The following is a 24,007-nucleotide window of genomic DNA, read 5'->3' as shown; positions in this document are numbered from 1 at the left end:
ATTGTCCAGTGTTGGAAACAACTAATTAGCTTTTCTGTTCTTTGCAGAAATCTCACCCCCCTCTGGAGGTTAACAGGAGCACACAGCCCACCATTTATTTTCACAGCAATCTCAATGTCTGTATAGAAAACCCGGATCATGGCTATAAAGCCTGGGTTGAACCCAAAAGCTGCCAGAGTGTGCCATAAGTACTAGTGTTCAACCTGGTCAAAAGCCTGTTCCTGGTCTATGGAAATAAGACCAGTCTCTATTGCCAATGAACTGGAGAGGTCCAAAACATCTCGAATCAAAGTGACATTGTCACTTATGACCCGGGCACACAGTAAGTCTGGTCAGGGTGGATGACGGACGTCATCACCTCCCTCAGTCTGAGGGCCAGAGCTTTGGACAGGATTCTGTGATCTGTGCACAACAGAGAGACCGGCCTGCAGTTCTTCAACTCTTGTAGGTCTCCCTTCTTCGGCAGCAGGGTGATGACGGCCCTCCTGCAGCTCAGAGGTAGCCTTCCATTCTGTAGATTGTCATTGACTACCTTAAGCAGATCTTGTCCTACGATGTCCCAGAAGGACTTAAAGAAATCAGTAGGAAGGCCGTCTGTCCCTGGAGCTTTGCCGCTCTGCAGGCTCATGGTGGTGTTGTGCAATAATGGTTAGGAGTGATACCATAAGATGGTGTGCCTTTAGGCATTCAATACATTTGGTTATCAAAAATAAAATATAAAACATTAATATTAAAATATTAAAATTGAATCATAACTTTAGTTTGTTAAAGTTCTCTCGGGGCACCACCCTTCATGGAAGGGAAAAGATAGCCAATTTATTGATTAGGATCAGTCTCATTTGGATCTAGTTCACTTAGAAATCTCCATATTTACTATTACAGATTATATAATGAACAGTGAAGGTTTATAGAGTTCTTGACAGTGTAGAGGTTTGCAAAATTCACTTATGCAACATTAATGAAAGAACATTTGTGAAAGAAAAACATTTGTTATGAATATAATAAAGTATAAAACACAAATTACTAACAGAGTATGAACTAAAACAAAGGTATGTAGGTGAGTGTGTGTGTGTGTGTGTAAGTAAGTCAGGGATTTCTCAAAATGGTGGCTGGTAAGTTGGTAGCTCCCCCCCTTCTTCTGGAGTGGGGACGTAGCTAAGTAGGTAGTGATATGCGTTACTGTGTAAATGCTTATTAGAGAATGAAAGATTCTGTGAACTTTGATTTAACTTGTAACCACAATATCACCACATGTAGCAAACTTATAAACACCACACAGAATCAAATAAACAGTCTTGCTTAGTCTAGTATAATTATTAAGCCCAGTATGTTACCAGTCCACAGAAAGGGAGAAAGTTGCTGTGCAGTTCACCGTTTGTCCTGGCTTTGTGTGATGTCTCCGGTTGGTCGTAAGGTTTCTGCTTTTGCGGTTCTGTGGAGCTGTGGCGCTCCGTTGCTTGTTTGAAGTCCTTACCTGCAGGACACCGAGTCGCTGCTAGGAGTTGGTAGAGATTGAAGGGTGAGGAGGTTTCCTTGAGAAGGTGAGCTGGAAGCTAGACCTTTGCGCTCCTCTTGTAGATTTTGATGCGAAGAGAAGATGCCAGGCAGGAGCAGCCAGGCCCCCGTTAGGCGATGCAGGAGAGGAGAGGCTGGACAGCCTGCTGTCCTTGAAGGGGTTGTTGGAAAGAGAGATAGAATTGGGGCAGAAGTCCCCTTATATAGGCCCGGTGACCTCACAGGTCATGGGCCAGAGTGACCAATTGGAATTGACTCTGGTGGCTTTTTTGACACCTCTGGGCATCCTGGGAGAAGAATGAAACCTGTTGCCCCCTGGGAGGCTGAGTTTCTTGGCCTTCCAAGAACAAATAAAACATGTTGCCCCTTAGGAGACTGAGTTCCTTCCTTTCTCTAGACAAAGAGGCCATGCGGCCTCAAGGTTTTGACTAGACATGAAGGCCGGATATTAGCCTTTGGTTTCATAAAAACAAGTTTCCCAACAGTGGCTCTGTGCAGCTCTTCCTTTGTAATGTCTGCAGCTAGCTCCGTGTTGTTGCTCCTGCTTACCTGAGGGAGACCATCCAGAAAGCTGCTGTGCACATCTGGATTACTTGACAACTCACTCTCAAAGAGGTCTCTATAGAAACCTGTAGCACACTTCCTGATCTCAGAAGAGTCTGAGACTTCAGAGCTGCTCCATGTTCGTGAACAGTGAATGATCTTCCTTTGTCCATTTGTCTGCTCCAACCCAAAGACGAACTGGGAGGGGGCATCCATCTGTGAGATGTTCATGAACCGGGACCTGACCAGAGCTCCCAGTGCTGAGACGCCCAGCAGGTTGGCTATAGCCGACTGTTTGGACCTGAGGGAATCTAAATGCCCTCGATTTCCTGTGGAAGCTACTAGATTGAAATGTTGGCCATGTATTCGTACACATACAAGGAATATGACTCTGGTTTTTCTGTTGCTCTCCACATACAGAAATAGACAATAAACCATAAAGAACGAGGTGAAAAAATCAGCACTATGTTAAGCAAACATTTAACTACTTAGTAAGAAAATAAATATAATTATATATGCAAAAGTATGTTTATATGACATAAAACACAACAACAATGAAATAAGAGGCCAGAGGAAACCAGCCGTTCTGCTGTCTGGTCGCCCTCAGCGCTCTTTAGGGCCTCCAGAGGGGAGGAGATGGAACTAGTTGTGAAGGGTCTGTAGTGATGGTTCCTGACTCTGTCCAGGTCCTGGATGGGGGGGCAGTCTGCAGACCGGACTGTCTGTTGCTGTCTGTTCCTGTTTGGTGGCCGATCCAAACCAGACAGTGATGGCTGCGCAGATTCCTTATATCCTTTAATTCCTTAAATATCATGTTCACAACAACAAAAGGTCACTTGACCTTGATCTTTTGACCTTAAATCACCAAAATCTAATCAGTTCCAAATCTGAAGATATTCACATGAAGCTGATCTTAACATATCACTGTCACGTAAAACTAAATAAGCACAGAGTCATGAAAACAATAGAAAACAAAGTGTAGGAACTAACAAGAGGAGGTCAACAGGAACAAAACCTCTGGGTCCAGGACTCTAGAGTTTTCTGAAGTTGTTGACATGTTGTTGGAGAGTTTAATGAGATTCATGGAGGGTGAAGCAGTCTGATAAAAAGCCAGAGTGCAGCCCTCCACTGTCTGTGCCTCTGGAGTCAGTGAGTGAATCTCCTCCAGGCCACAGGCTCCTGAATCCTCTCAGGGAGACTTGTTACGTGTTCTTTATGAACGTCTGTTGTTTGATCTGCACCTGTTACTGATTCACTCTGTTTTTCAGAAGCCTGATGGATGATGAAGTCAATGTAACGTATTTAACTTTCGATGGACATGTGGAAGTGCAGATATACAGATATGTGTATTTTGTGGTCATGTTTACATTATATATTATAATAATCTGTTGGAATTCCACCATTGTTTATCTTATTGTGATTCATGAAAACCTCCATGAGCCGATGTACATCTTCATTGCAGCTTTGTTAATCAACTCTATACTTTACAGCACAACAATCTACCCCAAGCTTTTGATCGACTTCTTATCTGAAGAACAGATCACGACTTTCCCACGTTGTCTCTTTCAAGCTGCTGTGTATTACACTCTGACCACTTCAGAGTTTCTATTGTTGTCGGCCATGGCTTATGACAGATATGTGTCCATATGTAAACCTCTGCAATATCCAACAATCATGAGGAAGACAACTGTAAAAGTCTTGCTCTTCACAGCTTGGTTTGTTCCTGTTTGTGAATTTGGAATATCAGTTGAATGGTACATTCATATAAAGATCTGTCACTATAGTCTGCAAGGCCTCTACTGCAACACGTCAATTTTCACACTTCAATGTGTGCCCTCAGTGGCTCTGTCTATTTATGGCGTGTTTCTGTTGCTGAATAATGTTCTTCTTCCGATGCTCTTCATATTTTTTACTTACATCAGGATACTCATCGTCACTTACAGAAGGTTTAAAACAACGAGGACAAAAGCTCTACAGACCTGTTTACCTCACCTGCTGGTTCTCATTAACCTTTCCGGTTTTATTGCGTATGACGTTATTGTAGTTCGACTGGAATCAGATATACCAAAACTTGCCCATTTGATATTGACATTACAAATAATGGTGTATCATCCTCTTCTTAATCCATTTATATACGGAATGAAAATGAAAGAAATCTCCAAACACCTCAAACATTTGTTGTTCCAGGTCAAATCACTTGTATTGATTCAGATCCTAAAGGTCACAAAATGAGGATCAATATTTCAGAAGTTGTAAACTGTACGGTGTTGAAAGTGAGTGTTTCAAATACTAACATCTTAAAATAAAGTATAATACGACTGCATTTCAAAGATCTTTATTCCTTCTTTTGCTGGTGACCTTTTATTATGAAGCAATGTGTCATTTAAAGAGCTCTGGACAAAGTGTGATCTATGAACCTAAAGTGGCCCAGGTGGTAAATGCTGAATATGGCACGAAACTAACTGAGTTCCCCTTTTGCCCCTTTGGTTTACATGTGGTGTTGCTATGGTTTACTTGTGGCCTGGATCTGGCAAACAGTCGCTAACTGCCTAAGCTCCGTCATATGGGCCTGATGACGATGTTCGGTGACGAAGGCTCTGAGTGTGTAACACACATGGGCGATAGAGGTGGTGAAGCTGAGGCAGGGACAGTGAGACATGTGGTGAATCAGCTCCGAGCAGGGGACAAGACGAAGTCAAACATCATCAGACACAAAATAACTTAAAGTCAAACAGGAAACAACAGATGAAGACCACACGAAGTCCAAGAGTCACTTTAAATGTTCCTGAAGAGGACGTTCAGGACCGAGTGGTATCTGACGGCAGAGCTTTAGAGACGATATTGTCCAGTGTTGGAAACAGCTAATTCTAGCTTTTCTGTTCTTTGCAGAAATCACACCTGTTAAAACCTTCCTTGGGTTGTGGAGCAGAGGCTTGTTGGCCGGAGAGAGAGCAGCCCTGCCTCACCCCCCTCTGGAGGTTAACAGGAGCACTCAGCCCACCATTTACTTTCAGAACACTCTCAATGTCTGTATAAAAAACCCGGATCATGGCTATAAAGCCTGGGTTGAACCCAAAAGCAGCCAGAGTCTGCCATAAGTACTAGTGTTCAACCCGGTCAAAAGCCGGTTCCTGGTCTGTGGAAATAAGACTCTATTGCCAATGAACTGGTGTTGTGCAATAATAGGTAGACTTAATGTTTGCTAATTATTAATAATCATAAAATATGATTATTAAAATAATACAATTATTTATTAAAAATAATACAATCATCATTTAAAAAACGATAAAGTTATCAATTAAGAATTATATAATTTGCAATTATAATTTATAAACAACGGGGCACCACCCTGGTATTAGGGACCAACAATCAAATGTAAAGATTAGTCTCATTTTGATCTAGTTCAATTAGAAATCTCAATATTTACTATTATAGATCATATAATGAACAGTGAAGGTTATGGAGTTCTTGACAGTGTAGAGGTTGGCAAAATTCACTTATGCAACCTTAATGAAAGAACATTTGTGAAAAGAAAACATTTATTATGAATATAATAAAGTATAAAAAACACAAATTACTAACAATGTACTAACTAAACAAAGATGTGTATAAGTGTGGGTGTCTATGTAGATCAGAGTGCTCCCAAGATGGCGGCTTGCCAGAGTAACACCTTCCTGTGTGCTTCTAAGATGGTCGCTGGCCACCCTAAAGAAACAGCCCCCCTCCTTTTGAAGTGGTTTTTACGACAGGTAGCGGGCGGAGAGATAATTAGGTGAAGAGATATTTGTGTGTCCGTGTTGGTGCTAAGTTAGACAAAGGGTGTAGACTGAAATGCAAAGAAAGACTCTGAAGAGCCTAGCAAACTAACATTACTTTTGAATAACTTATAACACAAAATATCACAACACATATCAAACTCATAAACATCACACAGAATCAAATAAACAGTCTTGCTTAGCCTAGTATAATTATTAAGCCCGGTTTTGTTACCCATCCGTGGAGAGGGGGAAAAGGAAGTTGCAGTTCAGTCCTCAGTTCTGTGAAGTCTTCTAGCTGGTCATCTGGTTTCTGCCTTCGCGGTTCTGTTGAGCTGTGCAGCTCAGATGCTGGTTGAAGTTTTCCTGCAGGACATCGAGTCGCTACTAGGAGTTTAGTAGCGCTTGAAGTGCAAGGAGGTTTCCTTGGTGAGATGAGCTGGAAGCTGCACCTTTGCGCTCCTCTCGTAGAGTTGGATGCGAAGAGAAGATGTGAGCTGGAGAAATCAGGCTTCTCCCCTCGGCGATGCAGGAAGAGAGGCTGACATCCTTCTCTCTTTGGAGGGATTGTAGAAAAGAGATTGAGGAAGGGGTGAAGTGGCCTTATATTGATCTGGGACCTCACAGGTCATGGGGTCCAGTGTGACCAATAGGAGTTGACCCTTGTGGCTTTTCACACCTCTGTGTGAAGTTGAGGAATCCTGGGAGACTGAGTTCCCTGTGCTCTGTTTTTTTCCGGAACCATGGAACATGTGGTTTCCGGATTTTGACTAAACATAGAGGCCGAAGAGGAGGCCTTTGGTTTTAAAAAAAACACTGTCCCAACACTGGAGAGGTCCAAAACATCTAGAATCAAAGGGACACTGTCACTTATGAGCCGGGCACAAAGTAAATCTGGTCATGGTGGATGACAGACGCCATCACCTTCCTCAGTCTGAGGACCAGAGCTTTGGACAGGATTCTGTGATCTGTGCACAACAGAGAGAATGGCCTCCAGTTCTTTAGCTCTTGTAGGTCTCCCTTTTTTGGCAGCAGGGTGATGACGGCCCTCCTGCAGCTCAGAGGTAGCCTTCCATTCTGTAAACTGTGGTTGACTACTGTTGGGACTGAGGCCCCAGTGATCTGAGTTTTCAACAAAGGCCCATAAAACTTGAGGCCTAAACGCGATCCTGAGACCAGCCCTAGAGTTTCCTGGGTGTCGACACCCCAACCCCCCCCAGCAGCAGGCCCTGGTGGGAGATGCTGCAATCAGCTCTGCTGAGACCTAAATGAAACCTGAGACGTCCACTGAGGGTGAAGCCCGCCCCTGGTGGCCAAATCCTGACATCTTAATTGGCTGATGGCCACACTGACCCTTGACCCCTCCTCCAGGGGGCCGGTACTCTTTGAGAAGGTACAAAGGTGCTGAGCTCACAGAAATCACTCTTTTTTACTCTCATGCTGAGGCTGCAACTGGACCCCCCCGGGGTCCTACTAGTCATCCCAGCAAATTTAAGGAGGGAATGACTAACACTCTCTTTGTCCTCTTTCCACTTTGCTCAAGTCGTATCCAGACCCTCCAGGGGCCTAACTACACGACTCAGTAACTAAGGAGGCGATTAGAAGGCCGAAAAAGGAAATCACTTGCGGGACGAGTGAGACACGGACTTTACTATTCTTCTTTTTCCACACGAGCTACAACGGCTACAAGCAGCTGCACATCCCTGAAGAAGAAGGACGACGTCATCCCGTCGAGGCAGCACAAGAAAATCCGCTCCTCTTCAGGCCTGCGCGACGCCCGCTGCTCCAGGCGGACCAGCGGGAGCTCGCCTAAGAGACTACGAGTTATTCACTGGACTTCCGGGATATCCACGCGGAACGCGCATGCACCCCACGAAACCACGGTCACAGTAAGAGGCGAATCTGTCTGGGCAGATGTTAGTTTTAATACGTAGCGTACTATTTAATACTTGAAGGTATTTGCTAGCGGAACCTCCGTGTTTCTTCATTGTTTTAGCCGTGACGAGCCGGCTACTCCGAGCCGCCACTTCCTGTTTCCGGTTTGACGGCAATGTTTTGTGTTACAGTGAATAGCGCCGCGAGGAAAGCCTCCGCCCGCACTGTTAACGTCTGTGTTAGTCTGCAGTGAGTTTACCGATCAGAACCTCAGCCCACAACGTCCGCTTGGGGCTGATTGGTTAAATCACTGTTAACTTATCTCCGGCGTGTTTTAAGAGCCTCTTTGAACTCTCCTCGCATGTTTTCTCTCTCTCTCTTCGCTCTCTCTCTCTCTTCTCCTGAACCGGCTTACACAAACGTTCCGATCTGTATATACAGTTCATGTCATATAGATAAATCTATACTTAGAGAGGCTGAACACATCTGGAAGCAATTCGGCCCCCAAAGCCAAGCAGAGATAAGAAATTCTCTTTGTCTGAAAATCTCTTTGTGTAATTCATGTGGCGACCGACATTGTGGGCTCAGGCCACATGGTCATTAACATAAACTCCATTTTGAATAACGCCAGTTAAACCACCATCTTGAGAGTCTATTATTGCCACGCCTTCTCTCTCTCTCTCCTCCCATTCTGGATCTAACTTCCAAAGCGGCCATTTTGAGAGTTTTAAGCCTAATGACTCCTTGAGTCATTGTCTGCCTCCATCTTAGATGTGACGTCACCACGTGACTGTGTCATCGCCACGCCCCCTTCTTTTTCTCTCTCGCTCTCTCACACACACACACACACACACACACACACACACACACACACACACACACACACACACACACACACACACACACACACACACATTGATAGACACACACAGATACACACACACAGAGACACATAGATGGACCAGAGGTTACATGTATGTTCTAAATTGTGATAAGTGCTGCTGCTGTTGTGATCTTTGAAATATTGGAGTTTGTTAAAATGATGAATCATTAAATAGCATTAACTTTATTTCCCCTTTTTAATAAATGCTTTTGTAATTAAAGTATCTGAGGTCTGTGATTATTTGTGCATATGTGTGTGAATACAGCTGGATTATGATTGCCTGTGCTCGAACTTAAAAGCCTTCACTGTTTATTAAATAATCATTATGTTGGGACTGCGTTCCCAGTGATCTGACTTATAACAAAGAGTCGTAAAACTTGGGACCCGCCTCAGGAGACCCCTTACATTTAAAAATCCAGCATGGAGCTCTTATCTCCATGTGGCAGAAGATCACTTCCTGGGTCCCCCACTGTAAACCGCCCCTTGGGGCCAAATTCTGATAGTTAATTAGCCGGGGGCCACACTGACCCCTGACCCCTCCTCCCAGGGGGGAGTCACCTGGAACATGACTTAAATAGGCTGAGCTCACAGAAACCTCTCTCTTTTTACTCCGATGCTGATGTGACAATGAGACCCCCCCCCCGGGGTCTCACTAGTTAACCCAGCAATTTAAGGAGGCAACTAACTCTTTGTCCTCTTTTTCTACTCCAACACTGAAGTTACCACTAGGCCTCCCAAGGCTTTACCAGACGACTCAGTAAACTAATGGAGGCGATAAGACATTTATTTTAACTCATTCCAGTATTCTTCTTTTATCTCAGTCGACGTTTTTATTTTGAAAAGACTTTTGCTGTTTTAACTTGAAAAGACAAACAGGAATCTCACTCGGGACGAGTGAGACACGGACTTTACTTTTATTCTTTCCCAACACGATCTACAACGGCTACAAGCAGCCGCACGTTCCTGTGAGGCAGCGCGATCTCCGCTGCTGCAGAAGAAGACGACGTCATCCCGTCGACGCAGCACGAGAAAATCCTCTCATCTTCAGCCCTCCGCGACGCCCGCTGCTCCAGGCGGAACAGCGGGAGCACGCCTAAGAGACTACGAGCTTGTTCACTGGACTTCCGGGAGATTCGCGCCAACGCGCATGCACCCCACGAAACCATGGTTACAGTAAGAGAGGCTTATGTTGTCTGGGCAGATGTTAGTTTTAATACGTAGCGTATTGATTTAATACTTGAGTGTATTTTGTGGGTGGAACCTCCGTGTTCCATTGTTTTAGCCGGCCACTACTCCGAGCCGCTACTTCCGGTTTCCAGTTTGATGGCAATGTTTTGTGTTACAGTAAATAGGGCCGCGAGAAGCGCCTCCGCCCGCACTGTTAACGTCTGTGTGAGTCTGCAGTGATTTCACCGATCAGAACCTCGGCCCACAACGTTCGCTTGAGGGCTGAGGGGTGAACCACTGTTAACTCATCTCAGGCGTATTTTTAAGAGTTCGTTCTCTTCCCTCTCTCTCTCTCTCTCTCTCTCTCTCTCTCTCTCTCTCCTTCTAGACCGACCTATACACACTTCCGATCTGTATTTAGAATACAGTTCATGTAACATAGTTAAATCTATATTCAGAGAGGCTGAACACATCTGGAAACCATGCGGCCCCCAAAGCTAAGCAGAGACAAAGAATTCTCTTTGTCTGAAAATCCCTTTGTGTAATTCATGTGACGACCACCATTGTGAGCTCCGGCCACATGGTCATTAACATAGACTCCATCTTGAATAACGCAAGTTAACCCACCATTTTGAGTCTATTATTGCCACGCCTCCTCTCTCTCTCTCCTCCCATCCTGGCTCTAAATTCATAACGGCTCCGCCATCTTGTTTTGTAGTCAATCCGCCATTTTGAGAGTTTTTAGGCCTTGATTCCACGAATCATGATCGGCCATCTTAGATGTGATGTCACTACGTGACTGCGTCATCGCCACGCCCCTTCTTTTTCTCTCTCTCTCTCGCACCCACACACACACACACACACACACACACACACACACACACACACACACACACATTTTGATAGACACAGACAGATGCACACACACACAGATACACATAGATGAATACATGTGTTTTCTTAATTGTGATAAATGCTGCTGCTGTTGTTTGTTAAGATGATAAATCATTAAATAACACCAACTTTATTTCACACACACACACATAGACACATACACACAGAGAGACACTTTGACACAGACACACACACACATAGAGACAGACATACATAGGTAGACCGCAGGTTACATGTATTTTCTGAATTGTGATAAGTGCTGCTGCTGTGTTTATCTTTGAAATATTGGAGCTTGTTAAAATGAGGAATCATTGAATAACATTATAACTTTATTTCCCCTTTTTAATAAATACTTTTGTAATTAAAGTATCTGTAGTCTGTGATTATTTGTGCATAGGTGTGTGAATACAGCTGGATTATGATTGCCTGTGCTCGAACTTAGAAGCCTTCACTGTTTATTAAGTAATCGTTAATATTAAAATATTTACATTATTAATTTGACATTTATCATTATGAGACTGATAATTATAGCTTGAGATCGTTGGTCCCTGGAAACCAGGGTGGTGCCCCTCTACGATAACTTATGGCCTTATCATTTTTAATTATTTTTAATAAATAATCTTTTATTATTTTAATAATCATATTTCATGATTATTAATAATTAGCCAACGTCAAGTCTACTCCTATTGCACAACATAAATGGTGCCCCCTGTGAGGCAATCTAACTCCAGCTTTATCATTATACTGTGTACAATAATCCAGATTCTTTTTTTCCAGAAATTGATTTTTTTTGAAAAATTTAAATTTTTTCGAAAAATTTAAATTTTTTTTAAATTTTTTTTTTCTTCCTTTCTCTCATTTGGTATTGATCATGATTCGTTGTTGAAGAAGAAAATAATTTTGGAAATTTATTCTTCTTTGCAAAGTTTTATTTTTAATTCATTTGAACTTTTACCAAACCGGTATACCAGTGCCTGGTGTATCCGTAATTGGCTGCAGATTGCAATCGGTGGTTGTGTTCTCGAAGCACAAGAATCATAAATAATTTAAGAAAAGAGAAATATAATTCTGGAAATTTATTTCTCTTTGAAATTTTATTTTTAATCCCTTTGCACCTGTCCCAAGCAGGTATACTAGTGCCTTGTGTATCCGTGGTTGGTTGCTTATAGCATATAAGTGGTTGTGTCATCTCAATGCACAATAATTATGATTAAATTTTGAAGAGAGACATAGGTTCGAAACTAATTTCTCTTTGAAGTTTCTTTATTCTTAATTCCCTTTGCTAAGCAGACTTTTGTGTAACTTTGGTTGGTTGCTGACTGCGTTTCAGTAGTTGGTAATTTTTATAGGAGATTTTCTGCATGCTTTTTGATCTTAAGGAGACAAACTAGATTTGAGAGACTAGTTTTGAGAAGACTAGTTGTTGAACAACTAGGTCTTAAGGATTGAGCCACCGAGCTATCCTTCATTGACACTTTATAGACACAGGGTGAAGCTCACCTGTGCATCTTGTTGTGTAGTGTTATTTAAGCGTTTTACCCGCTTTTATCCAAGCGAGCGTGAGCAGTCCACCAGGTGTCTTTTCGCACTCAGAAGATGAGTAGCATGTATCACCATGGGGCAAGTGCTCCCTCAGGACCAGAGGTCCTATTAGAGACTGTAGCCAGTCTGATTAATTTTTTCTAATGATGCGGTGAGTGAGTTGACCGAGTATGAATTAAGTACCTACGATCGTAAGATCAAGAACTGTCCATGCACTCATCAACCCCACTGGCCCGCATCCGAAAATACTCCATGCTCTGGGTCAACTGACACTCCTCTACCAGCAGAGAGCCGAGCTGCAGACCCAAGAACATGCGAAGGTGCTCAGAGCCATGCAAGCAGCATGTCGAGCGGAGCAGGAGAAAAACTCCCACCTGCGGCATATCATCGAGACCCGCAAAGAACAGGACCAGGCGGTGCAGGAGCACACGCAGGTCAAAGGTCAGCAGAAAGGGGGGCACAGTCAAACAGAGCTGCCCCCCCCTCAAGCTGATATCCCTGATGACAGGGCCAGGAGCTGACGTCATTCCCGGTGGAGCCAGCGGAACAGAGACACTGGGAGAACAGCTGCGAGCACAGCTACGCAACCCTCATGCAGAGGAAGCTTTGCTCTGGCGGGCCAGACACACCCAGCAGTCAACCGCTCCGACCCACTCAACACCAAAGGGGGAGCCGGACTCAACCCCTAGACGTGCAGTGACCTGGGACCGCCATGAGGCAACATCAAATGCCTGTCCAGCGGACACTAAGCATCCACTCCAGCCAGAACGAACACATCCTGCACGGAGCCATGCTGATCCACATCACAACGACGGAAGGACTCCGTCCTGGAGGGCTGAAGGAGATTCCCAGTCTGCCACTCAGGCAGAGGCGCACCATGACTCACGGTCGCGTCCTGGATGGTCCTCCACCCCGGTGCAAGAGATGGTGGCCACGAAGATGAGTACCGTGGCACATTCGAGTCAAAAGACACTGATGACTCAGCACCCCCTCAAAGAGAGGAAATCCGCAACCGGCAGCAAGAGCCCCTTGAAAAAAGACATTTATCGCTTCAACCCAGACAACCGAGGGTTCAACGAAGACGACACCGTGGTTCTGGCAGTTCAAGTCCAAACACATGTGGACCCGGCGCTGGAAGATGACAACTTTCCCCACGCCCAGATGAACCCCAGCAAAGAGAACCAGAAACAACGACCCTTCCAACAGGGTGCCCCTCAAAACCAAGGGGGTGAGGATTTCAACCAGCCCCACAAACAGTTTCGACCTCAGCACCTGAATCCCTCTCAACAGAGAAGTAGGCGCTGGAACCAAAGGAAACCTCATCAATACCAGGAGTATAGATATGGTGACCGAAATCCAACACATGAGATGCATCCTGGCACAGAGGAATTAATACTGAGATGTGTGGATGAAGCAATGAGAGACATTGTGCCACGTGTTCCTCCTGGCTCCCCTAAGAGACCAGACACTGAACCCCGTTGGCGAAACTAGGAGCAGACGCCCTCCTTCTCCACTCCTAAAGATGACTTCAATGACTGGGAAGAACAAGGCGCTGCCAGAAACCCCTCTCACCTCCACACCTGAAAGGGGGGGGGGAAAGAAATCCCAATTTTAAAACAAAGACCGCTCAAACCACTCACTCCATCAATAGTTGCATGCTTTAGACCTTCGGTCAGAAAATTGTATAACGTATGTTCAGGTAGTGAACTCTTTAGACCTCGGTGAGGAATTTTGAAGTCGTTACCACTACGGTTGTGCAGCCCTCACGGGTACACTTGGCAATTGAGTCTTGGCAGTGCAATTTCAATATCTGTAGATTTGCAAACCTAGAAATAGGATTTACCATATATTCACAGATTAGCGAACAACAGAACGTGACTCGCCGTTCTAAATGTTTTGGTTTGACAGGATAACACACATGTTTACCTCAAAACACCCGCACCCACTCAAACATTTTCTTCTGTCCCTTTTTCCACTTTTCTTTCATTTCACTCTTCACCGAAATTCATTGGTATGTGAACAATACCTGCCGATAAGCATGATGTGAAATTGAAAATGTGCGCCGTGTTTTAGAATATATGTTTTAGCCTGTCTGCCCAGACAATTACCTCTCTCTGTTTAGACTCATGCCTCAAAGACATTTATGCCTCTCTGCCTCATGATGAACTAACTTTCAATGCTTCAACTCCACTCAAGGATTACCTTCTCCTGAATTATCACTGGACTCTCGACCCTAGTGTGCCCTGGAAACCGGGTAACGACCCACTTTCCAGGTCAAAGGGGGACTGTTGGGACTGAGGTCCCAGTGATCTGACTTATAACAAAGAGTCGTAAAACTTGGGACCCGCCTCAGGAGACCCCTTACATTTAAAAATCCAGCATGGAGCTCTTATCTCCATGTGGCAGAAGATCACTTCCTGGGTCCCCCACTGAAAACCGCCCCTTGGGGCCAAATTCTGATAGTTAATTGGCCGGGGGCCACACTGACCCTTGACCCCTCCTCCCAGGGGGGAGTCACCTGGAACATGACTTAAAAAGGCTGAGCTCCCAGAAACCTTTCTCTTTTTACTCCGATGCTGATGTGACAACGAGACCCCCCCCCGGGTTCTCGCTAGTTAACCCAGCAACTTAAGGATGCAACTAACTCTTTGTCCTCTTTTTCTACTCCAACGCTGAAGTTACCACTAGGCCTCCCAAGGCTTTACCAGACGACTCAGTAAACTAATGGAGGCGATAAGACATTTATTTTAACTCATTCCAGTATTCTTCTTTTATCTCAGTCGACGTTTTTATTTTGAAAAGACTTTTGCTGTTTTAACTTGAAAAGACAAACAGGAATCTCACTCGGGACGAGTGAGGCACGGACTTTACTTTTATTCTTTCCCAACACGATCTACAACGGCTACAAGCAGCCACACGTTCCTGTGAGGCAGCGCGATCTCCGCTGCTGCAGAAGAAGACGACGTCATCCCGTCGACGCAGCACGAGAAAATCCTCTCATCTTCAGCCCTCCGCGACGCCCGCTGCTCCAGGCGGAACAGCGGGAGCACGCCTAAGAGACTACGAGCTTGTTCACTGGACTTCCGGGAGATTCGCGCCAACGCGCATGCACCCCACGAAACCATGGTTACAGTAAGAGAGGCTTATGTTGTCTGGGCAGATGTTAGTTTTAATACGTAGCGTATTGATTTAATACTTGAGTGTATTTTGTGGGTGGAACCTCCGTGTTCCATTGTTTTAGCCGGCCACTACTCCGAGCCGCTACTTCCGGTGTCCGGTTTGATGGCAATGTTTTGTGTTACAGTAAATAGGGCCGCGAGAAGCGCCTCCGCCCGCACTGTTAACGTCTGTGTGAGTCTGCAGTGATTTCACCGATCAGAACCTCGGCCCACAACGTTCGCTTGACGGCTGAGGGGTGAACCACTGTTAACTCATCTCAGACGTATTTTTAAGAGTTCGTTCTCTTTTCTCTCTCTCTCTCTCTCTCTCTCTCTCTCTCTCTCACTGTCTCTCTCTCTCCTTCTAAACCGACCTATACACACTTCCGATCTGTATTTAGAATACAGTTCATGTAACATAGTTAAATCTATATTCAGAGAGGCTGAACACATCTGGAAACCATGCGGCCCCCAAAGCCAAGCAGAGATAAGAATTCTCTTTGTCTGAAAATCCCTTTGTGTAATTCATGTGACGACCACCAGTGTGAGCTCCGGCCACATGGTGTCATTAACATAGACTCCATCTTGAATAACGCAAGTTAACCCACCATTTTGAGTCTATTATTGCCACGCCTCCTCTCTCTCTCTCCTCCCATCCTGGCTCTAAATTCATAACGGCTCCGCCATCTTGTTCTGTAGTCAATCCGCCATTTTGAGAGTTTTTAGGCCTTGATTCCACGAATCATGATCGGCCTCCATCTTAGATGTGATGTCACTACGTGACTGCGTCATCGCCACGCCCCCTTCTTTTTCTCTCTCTCTCGCACACACACACACACACACACACACACACACACACACACACACACACACACACACACACACACACACACACACACACATTGATAGACACAGACAGATACACACACACAGAGACACATAGATGGACCAGGTTACATGCGTGTTCTAAATTGTGATAAGCTGCTGTTGTTATCTTTGAAATATGGGAGTTTGTTAAAATGATAAATCATTAAATAACACTAACTTTATTTCATATACACACACATAGACACACATACACAGAGAGACACTTTGACACAGACACACACACACAGAGACAGACATACATAGGTAGACCGCAGGTTTTACATGTATTTTCTGAATTGTGATAAGTGCTGCTGCTGTGTTTATCTTTGAAATATTGGAGCTTGTTAAAATGATGAATCATTGAATAACATTATAACTTTATTTCCCCTTTTTAATAAATACTTTTGTAATTAAAGTATCTGTAGTCTGTGATTATTGGTGCATAAGTGTGTGAATACAGCTGGATTATGATTGCCTGTGCTCGAACTTAGAAGCCTTCACTGTTTATTAAGTAATCGTTAATATTAAAATATTGACATTATTAATTTGACATTTATCATTATGAGACTGATAATTATAGCTTGATATGTTGGTCCCTGGAAACCAGGGTGGTGCCCCCCTTTCTCAATTATTAATATAGATAGTATTATTCTTAAATTGATAATTTTATTGTTTTTGAATAATTATTTTCATTATTCTTGGTTGATAACCTTATCATTGTTAATTGATAGCTTGTACTTTCAAATTGATAATTCCTATTTTCTCATTAGTGGTTTTATTGTTATTTGATTACTGATCATCTTCAATTAATAATTTAATTATTTTTGATAGATAATTTTTGTTATTTTAATAATCATATTTCATGATTATTAATAATTAGCCAACGTCAAGTCTACTCCTATTGCACAACACTACTGTCATGCGTGTTTGTTTATCCTTTGTATGAGAAGATGAGCCGAACTCGGTTTGTTCAATCAAGAATTTATTTAGGAAGCAATGAACAGGTTATGAATCAGCAAAGCAATGGGCTTTCAACACACTGGTCGTATCAGAGCGCCACAAACATCAGGCGCCTGTCCATTTTATAACAGTAGATTTATGTTCCTCCCTCCTTGGAAGTGCGCAGGCGTAGGCCATCCTCCTGGCATTTGAAATACGGAAGTAGCAAGGAGCCACTCCCAATGACGCTCCTACTTTGATAGTTGCTCGGCAACCTGTTCACTTCTTGAAAGGACTTGACCCAGCAAATGACATGAGGGGCAATGGTGTTTACAATTGGAGAAAAGATTATTATGTTTCTGCTTCATCAAAACATGTCCTGACTGTGTAAACATTAGGAACAACTGAACCCAAACAATGTTAGTCTGACTTTGCCCCAGAAGGGACAGTTCCGTGAAGTCTGTGTGATGTTGAGTGCAGCAAAGGGAATAAGCCTTTAATATCAGAAGTAAGAATTAAGAACAATTAAAAGATTAATTATTAACCCCAAGCAGAAACTGTTATTAAAATCATTTGTATGAAGGCATAATATCTAGCTAAAACTGCTTCTATCTTTATTGTTAAGAGTACAGCAAGACAGCGACTACAGTTAAAATATTGAAATCCTTACAAACCCTCTTTCCACACCATTTAATGGTGTGAACCACTTACTGGGGATTTCATGTACCCCCTAACCTTCATCCCATCCAGTGCAAACCCGTCCTCATCCTCATCATCATCATCGTCGGCATCTCCTTCGTCCTCAGCATCAGCTTCACCTGCAGCCTCACCATCAGCAGCATCAGATCAGCTGGAGGATGAGGCATGTTTTCCTTCATCAAAGCCGTGGTGAAGATTTTATTTTATAATTTCAGAGTCTGCCGCCATGTCATGTCATGGTTCCTCAAGCAGATCCTTTCCTAAGATGCCCCAGAAGGACTTAAAGAAATCAGCAGGAAGGCCGTCTATCCCTGGAGCTTTGCCGCGCTGCAGGCTCATGGTGGCTCTCTGCAGCTCTTCCTTTGTAATGTCTGCAGCTAGCTCTGTGTTGTTGCTCCTGCTTACTTGAGGGAGACCATTCAGAAAGCTGCTGTGCACATCTGGATTACTTGACAACTCACTCTCAAAGAGGTCTCTATAGAAACCGGTAGCACACTTCCTGACCTCAGACGAGTCGGAGACTTCAGAGCCGCTCCATGTTCGTAAACAGTGAATGATCTTCCTTTGTCCATTTGTTTGCTCCAACCCAAAGAAGAACTGGGAGGGGGCATCCATCTGTGAGATGTTCATGAACCGGGACCTGACCAGAGCTCCCAGTGCTGAGACGCCCATCAGGTTGGCTATAGCCGACTGTTTGGACCTGAGGGAATCTAAATGCCCTCGATTTCCTGTGGAAGCTACTAGATTGCGATGTTGGCCATGTATTCGTACACATACAAGGAATTTGACTCTGGTTTTTCTGTTGCTCTCAACGTACAGAAATAGACAATAAACCATAAAGAACAAGGTGAAAAAAGCAGCACAAGGTTAAGCAAACATATACCTACTATTTAAGAAAACAAAATATAATTACATATGCAAAAGTATGTTTATATGACATAAAACACAACAACAATGAAATAAGAGGCCAGAGGAAACCAGCTGTTCTGCTGTCTGGTCGCCCTCAGCGCTCTTTAGCGCCTCCAGAGGGGAGGAGATGGAACTGGTTGTGATGGGTCTGCAGTGATGGTTCATGACTCTGTCCAGGTCCTGGATGGGGGGGGCAGTCTGCAGACTGGACTGTCTGTTGCTGTCTGTTCCTGTTTGGTGGCCGATCCAAACCAGACAGTGATGGCTGTGCAGAATCCTTATATCCTTTAATTCCTTATACATCATGTTCACAACAACAAAAGGTCAAGTGACCTTGATCTTTTGACCTTAAATCACCAAAATCCAATCAGTTCCAAATCTGAAGATATTCACGTGAAGCTGATCTTAACATATCACGGTCACGTAAAACTAAATAAGCACAGAGACATGAAAACAATAGAAAACAAAGTGTAGGAACTAACAAGAGGAGATCAACAGGAACAAAACCTCTGGGTCCAGGACTCTAGAGTTTTCTGAAGTTGTTGACATGTTGTTGGAGAGTTTAATGAGATTCATGGAGGGTGAAGCAGTCTGATAAAAAGCCAGAGTGCAGCCCTCCACTGTCTGTGCCTCTGGAGTCAGTGAGTGAATCTCCTCCAGGCCACAGGCTCCTGAATCCTCTCAGGGAGACTTGCTACGTGTTCTTTATGAACGGCTGTTGTTTGATCTGCACCTGTTACTGATTCACTCTGTTTTTCAGAAGCCTGATGGATCATGAAGTCAATGTAACGTATATAACTTTCGATGGACATGTGGAAGTGCAGAAATACAGATATGTGTATTTTGTGGTCATGTTTACATTATATATTATAATAATCTGTTGGAATTCCACCATTGTTTATCTTATTGTGATTCATGAAAACCTCCATGAGCCGATGTACATCTTCATTGCAGCTTTGTTAATCAACTCTGTACTTTACAGCACAACAATCTACCCCAAGCTTTTAATCGACTTCTTATCAGAAGAACAGATCACAACTTTCACATGTTGTCTTTTTCAAGCTGCTGTGTATTACACTCTGACCACTGCAGAGTTTCTATTGTTGTCGGCCATGGCTTATGACAGATATGTGTCCATATGCAAACCTCTGCAATATCCAACAATCATGAGGAAGACAACTGTAAAAGTCTTTCTCTTCACAGCTTGGTTTGTTCCTGTTTGTGAATTTGGAATATCAGTTGTATTGTATATGAATGTAAAGATATGTCACAATAGTATGAAAGGCATTTTATGCAACACTTCCATGTTCAAACTTCAATGTGTGCCTTCAGTGGCTCTGTCCATTTATGGCGTGTTTCTGTTGCTGAATATTGTTCTTCTCCCGATGCTCTTCATACTTTTTACTTACATCAGGATACTCATCGTCACTTACAGATGGTTTAAAACAACGAGGACAAAAGCTCTACAGACCTGTTTACCTCACCTGCTGGTTCTCATCAACCTTTCCAGTTTTATTGCGTATGACGTCATTGTAGTTCGACTGGAATCAGATATACCAAAACTTGCCCGTTTGATATTGACATTACAAATAATGGTGTATCATCCTCTTCTTAATCCATTTATATACGGACTAAAAATGAAAGAAATCTCCAAACACCTCAAACATTTGTTGTTCCAGGTCAAATCACATTAAAATATCCTCACTGTGATCTGATGTCAGGTCTTTTTCCTGCAGTGATGATGAGTATGTTCCAGATTCCTTTAACACCATCGAACAGCATCTTTACTGAGAATGATATTAGTGTCACTGTATTTGTATTGATTCAGTTCCTAAAGGTCACAAAATGAGGATCAATATTTCAGAAGTTGTAAACTGTACGCTGTTCAAAGTCAGTGTTTTAAATACTTACATCTTTAAATAAAGTATAAAACGACTGCATTTCAAATATCTTTATTCCTTCTTTTGCTGGTGACCTTTTATTATGAAGCAATGTGTCATTTAAAGTGATCTGGACAAAGTGTGATCTATAAACCTAAAGTGGCCCAGGTGGTAAATGCTGAATATGGCACAAAACGAACTGAGCTCCCCTTTGGCCCCTTTGGTTTACATGTGGTGTTGCTATGGTTTACTTGTGGCCTAGATCTGGCAAACAGTCGCTTACTGCCTAAGCTCCGTCATATGGGCCTGATGACGATGTTCGGTGTCACAGGTTTGGTGTGAGAGGAGCAGACAAACTGACGAAGGCTCTAAGAGTGTAACACACATGGCCAATAGAGCTGGTGAAGCTGAGGCAGGGACAGTGAGACATGTGGTGAATCAGCTCCGAGCAGGAGACAAGACGGAGTCAAACATCATCAGACACAAAATAACTTAAAGTCAAACAGGAAACAACAGATGAAGACCACACGAAGTCCGAGATTCACTTCAAATGTTCCTGAAGAGGACGTTCAGGACCGAGTGGTATCTGACGGCAGCGCTTTAGAGACAATATTGTCCAGTGTTGGAAACAGCTAATTAGCTTTTCTGTTCTTTGCAGAAATCTCACCTTTTAAAACCTTCCTTGGGTTGTGGAGCAGAGGCTTGTTGGCCGGAGAGAGAGCAGCCCTGCCTCACCCCCCTCTGGAGGTTAACAGGAGCACTCAGCCCACCATTTATTTTCACAGCACTCTCAATGTCTGTATAGAAAACCCGGATCATGGCTATAAAGCCTGAGTTGAACCCAAAAGCTGCCAGAGTCTGCCATAAGTACTAGTGTTCAACCCGGTCAAAAGCCTGTTCCTGGTCTATGGAAATAAGACCAGTCTCTATTGCCAATGAACTGGAGAGGTCCAAAACATCTGGAATCAAAGTGACATTGTCACTTATGAGCCGGGCACACAGTAAGTCTGGTCAGGGTGGATGACGGACGCCATCACCTCCCTCAGTCTGAGGGCCAGAGCTTTGGACAGGATTCTGTGATCTGTGCACAACAGAGAGACCGGCCTCCAGTTCTTCAACTCTTGTAGGTCTCCCTTCTTCGGCAGCAGGGTGATGACGGCCCTCCTGCAGCTCAGAGGTAGCCTTCCATTCTGTAGATTGTCATTGACTACCTTAAGCAGATCCTGTTCTAAGATGTCCCAGAAGGACTTAAAGAAATCAGTAGGAAGGCCGTCTGTCCCTGGAGCTTTGCCGCTCTGCAGGCTCATGGTGGTGTTGTGCAATAATGTTAGGAGTGATACCATAAGATGGTGTGCCTTTAGGCGTTCAATAAATTTGGTTATAAAAAATAAAATATAAAACATTAATATTAAAATATTAAAATTAAATCATAACTTTAGTTTGTTAAAGTTCTCTCGGGGCACCACCCTTCATGGAAGGGAAAAGATAGCCAATTTATTGATTAGGATCAGTCTCATTTGGATCTAGTTCACTTAGAAATCTCCATATTTACTATTACAGATTATATAATGAACAGTGAAGGTTTATAGAGTTCTTGACAGTGTAGAGGTTTGCAAAATTCACTTATGCAACATTAATGAAAGAACATTTGTTAAAGAAAAACATTTAATATGAATATAATAAAGTATAAAACACAAATTACTAACAGAGTACGATCTAAAACAAAGGTGTGTAGGTGAGTGTGTGTGTGTGTGTAAGTAAGTCAGGGTTTTCTCAAAATGGTGGCTGGTAAGTTGGTAGCTCCCCCCCTTCTTCTGGAGTGGGGACGTAGCTAAGTAGGTAGTGATATGCGTTACTGTGTAAATGCTTATTAGAGAATGAAAGATTCTGTGAACTTTGATTTAACTTGTAACCACAATATCACCACATGTAGCAAACTTATAAACACCACACAGAATCAAATAAACAGTCTTGCTTAGTCTAGTATAATTATTAAGCCCAGTATGTTACCAGTCCTCAGAAAGAGAGAAAGTTGCTGTGCAGTTCACCGTTTGTCCTGGCTTTGTGTGAAGTCTCCGGTTGGTCGTAAGGTTTCTGCTTTCGCGGTTCTGTGGAGCTGTGGCGCTCCGTTGCTTGTTTGAAGTCCTTACCTGCAGGACACCGAGTCGCTGCTAGGAGTTGGTAGAGATTGAAGGGTGAGGAGGTTTCCTTGAGAAGGTGAGCTGGATGCTAGACCTTTGCGCTCCTCTTGTAGATTTTGATGCGAAGAGAAGATGCCAGGCAGGAGCAGCCAGGCCCCCGCTAGGCGATGCAGGAGAGGAGAGGCTGGACAGCCTGCTGTCCTTGAAGGGGTTGTTGGAAAAGAGAGATAGAAATGGGGCAGAAGTCCCTTTATATAGGCCCGGTGACCTCACAGGTCATGGTGTCACAGTCTGCTCATCTCCTGTCTGCTGGTATTTTTCCACTCCTCTGTCTCTGCTCCTCCTGTTAGCCACGCCCCCTCATCAGGCCAACTCTCCACACCTGTGACAGCCCTGGCTGCATATAAGCCTGCTCCTGTCTCTTCTTCAGTGCCAGATTGTCTTGCGTAAATGCCTGACCTCCAGCATTTCTCTCTCCGGCCTGCTACCTGTTATCTGCCTGCTACCTGCCTGCTACCTGCTCCGGCCTGCTACCTGTTATCTGCCTGCTACCTGCCTGCTACCTGCTCCGGCCTGCTACCTGCTATCTGCCTGCTATCTGCCTGCTATCTGCCTGCTACCTGCTTGCTACCTGCTTGCTACCTGCTCCGGCCTGCTACACAGCTCACCACTGAACCTGTCTGCATCTAGGTAATCCTCCTGCTGTGGACCTTGCCTCCACTCAGCAACACCAGACTCACTCCTTGCCAGATCTCGCTGAAGATCACTGGGAACAAAGACTTTTCACCCTGCCACTGTTAAGAACTGTTTAAGACTGCAGTGAAAAATAAAGTTCATTACCAATTAAGATCTCGTCTGCCTGTGCTGCATTTGGGTCCTCACCATACCCGTGACAGTACAATCTGGCCAGACATGGACCCAGCGCACACGCCGATGGATCGCCTGGAGAAGGTAGAGGCGATGCTCCAGCACCACGAGGCGCTGCTGTTTTCGAACTCAGCAGATGTTCAACTGGCGGTGACTAAGCAGGAGCAGGCGGTTACCTTGCTAGCCTCGCAGGTCCAACAACTCGCCGCAGCTTTTGCTCAAGTTGTCCCTCTGCCTCCAGAACCAGTCCAGCCTCTACCAGTCCCGGCTGCCTCTGCTTCCGCCTCGGAGCCTCGTGTGGGGGTTCCTGAACGCTACGCCGGGGACGCGGAGGGCTGCCGCCCGTTCCTCACGAACTGTTCCATCCTGTTTG

General features: G+C 44.1%; 2 protein-coding genes across 2 annotated transcripts; both read left to right on the top strand.

Moving 5' to 3' along the window:
• The first annotated feature begins 3,333 nt into the window (after positions 1–3,333).
• Positions 3,334–4,290, top strand: LOC133022002 (olfactory receptor 11A1-like). Its single transcript, XM_061089014.1, has one exon. It carries the CDS (start codon positions 3,334–3,336, stop codon positions 4,288–4,290), a length of 957 nt encoding a protein of 318 aa, XP_060944997.1.
• A 15,223-nt stretch (positions 4,291–19,513) lies between these two features.
• Positions 19,514–20,440, top strand: LOC133021954 (olfactory receptor 13C9-like). Its single transcript, XM_061088966.1, has one exon. The coding sequence runs from the start codon at positions 19,514–19,516 to the stop codon at positions 20,438–20,440; it is 927 nt and encodes a 308-aa protein (XP_060944949.1).
• Positions 20,441–24,007: the final 3,567 nt, after the last annotated feature.

This window comes from Limanda limanda, chromosome 16 (genome assembly GCF_963576545.1).
Source record: "Limanda limanda chromosome 16, fLimLim1.1, whole genome shotgun sequence".
Lineage (NCBI taxonomy): Eukaryota > Metazoa > Chordata > Actinopteri > Pleuronectiformes > Pleuronectidae > Limanda > Limanda limanda.
This window is presented reverse-complemented; position numbering and strand designations above follow the sequence as displayed.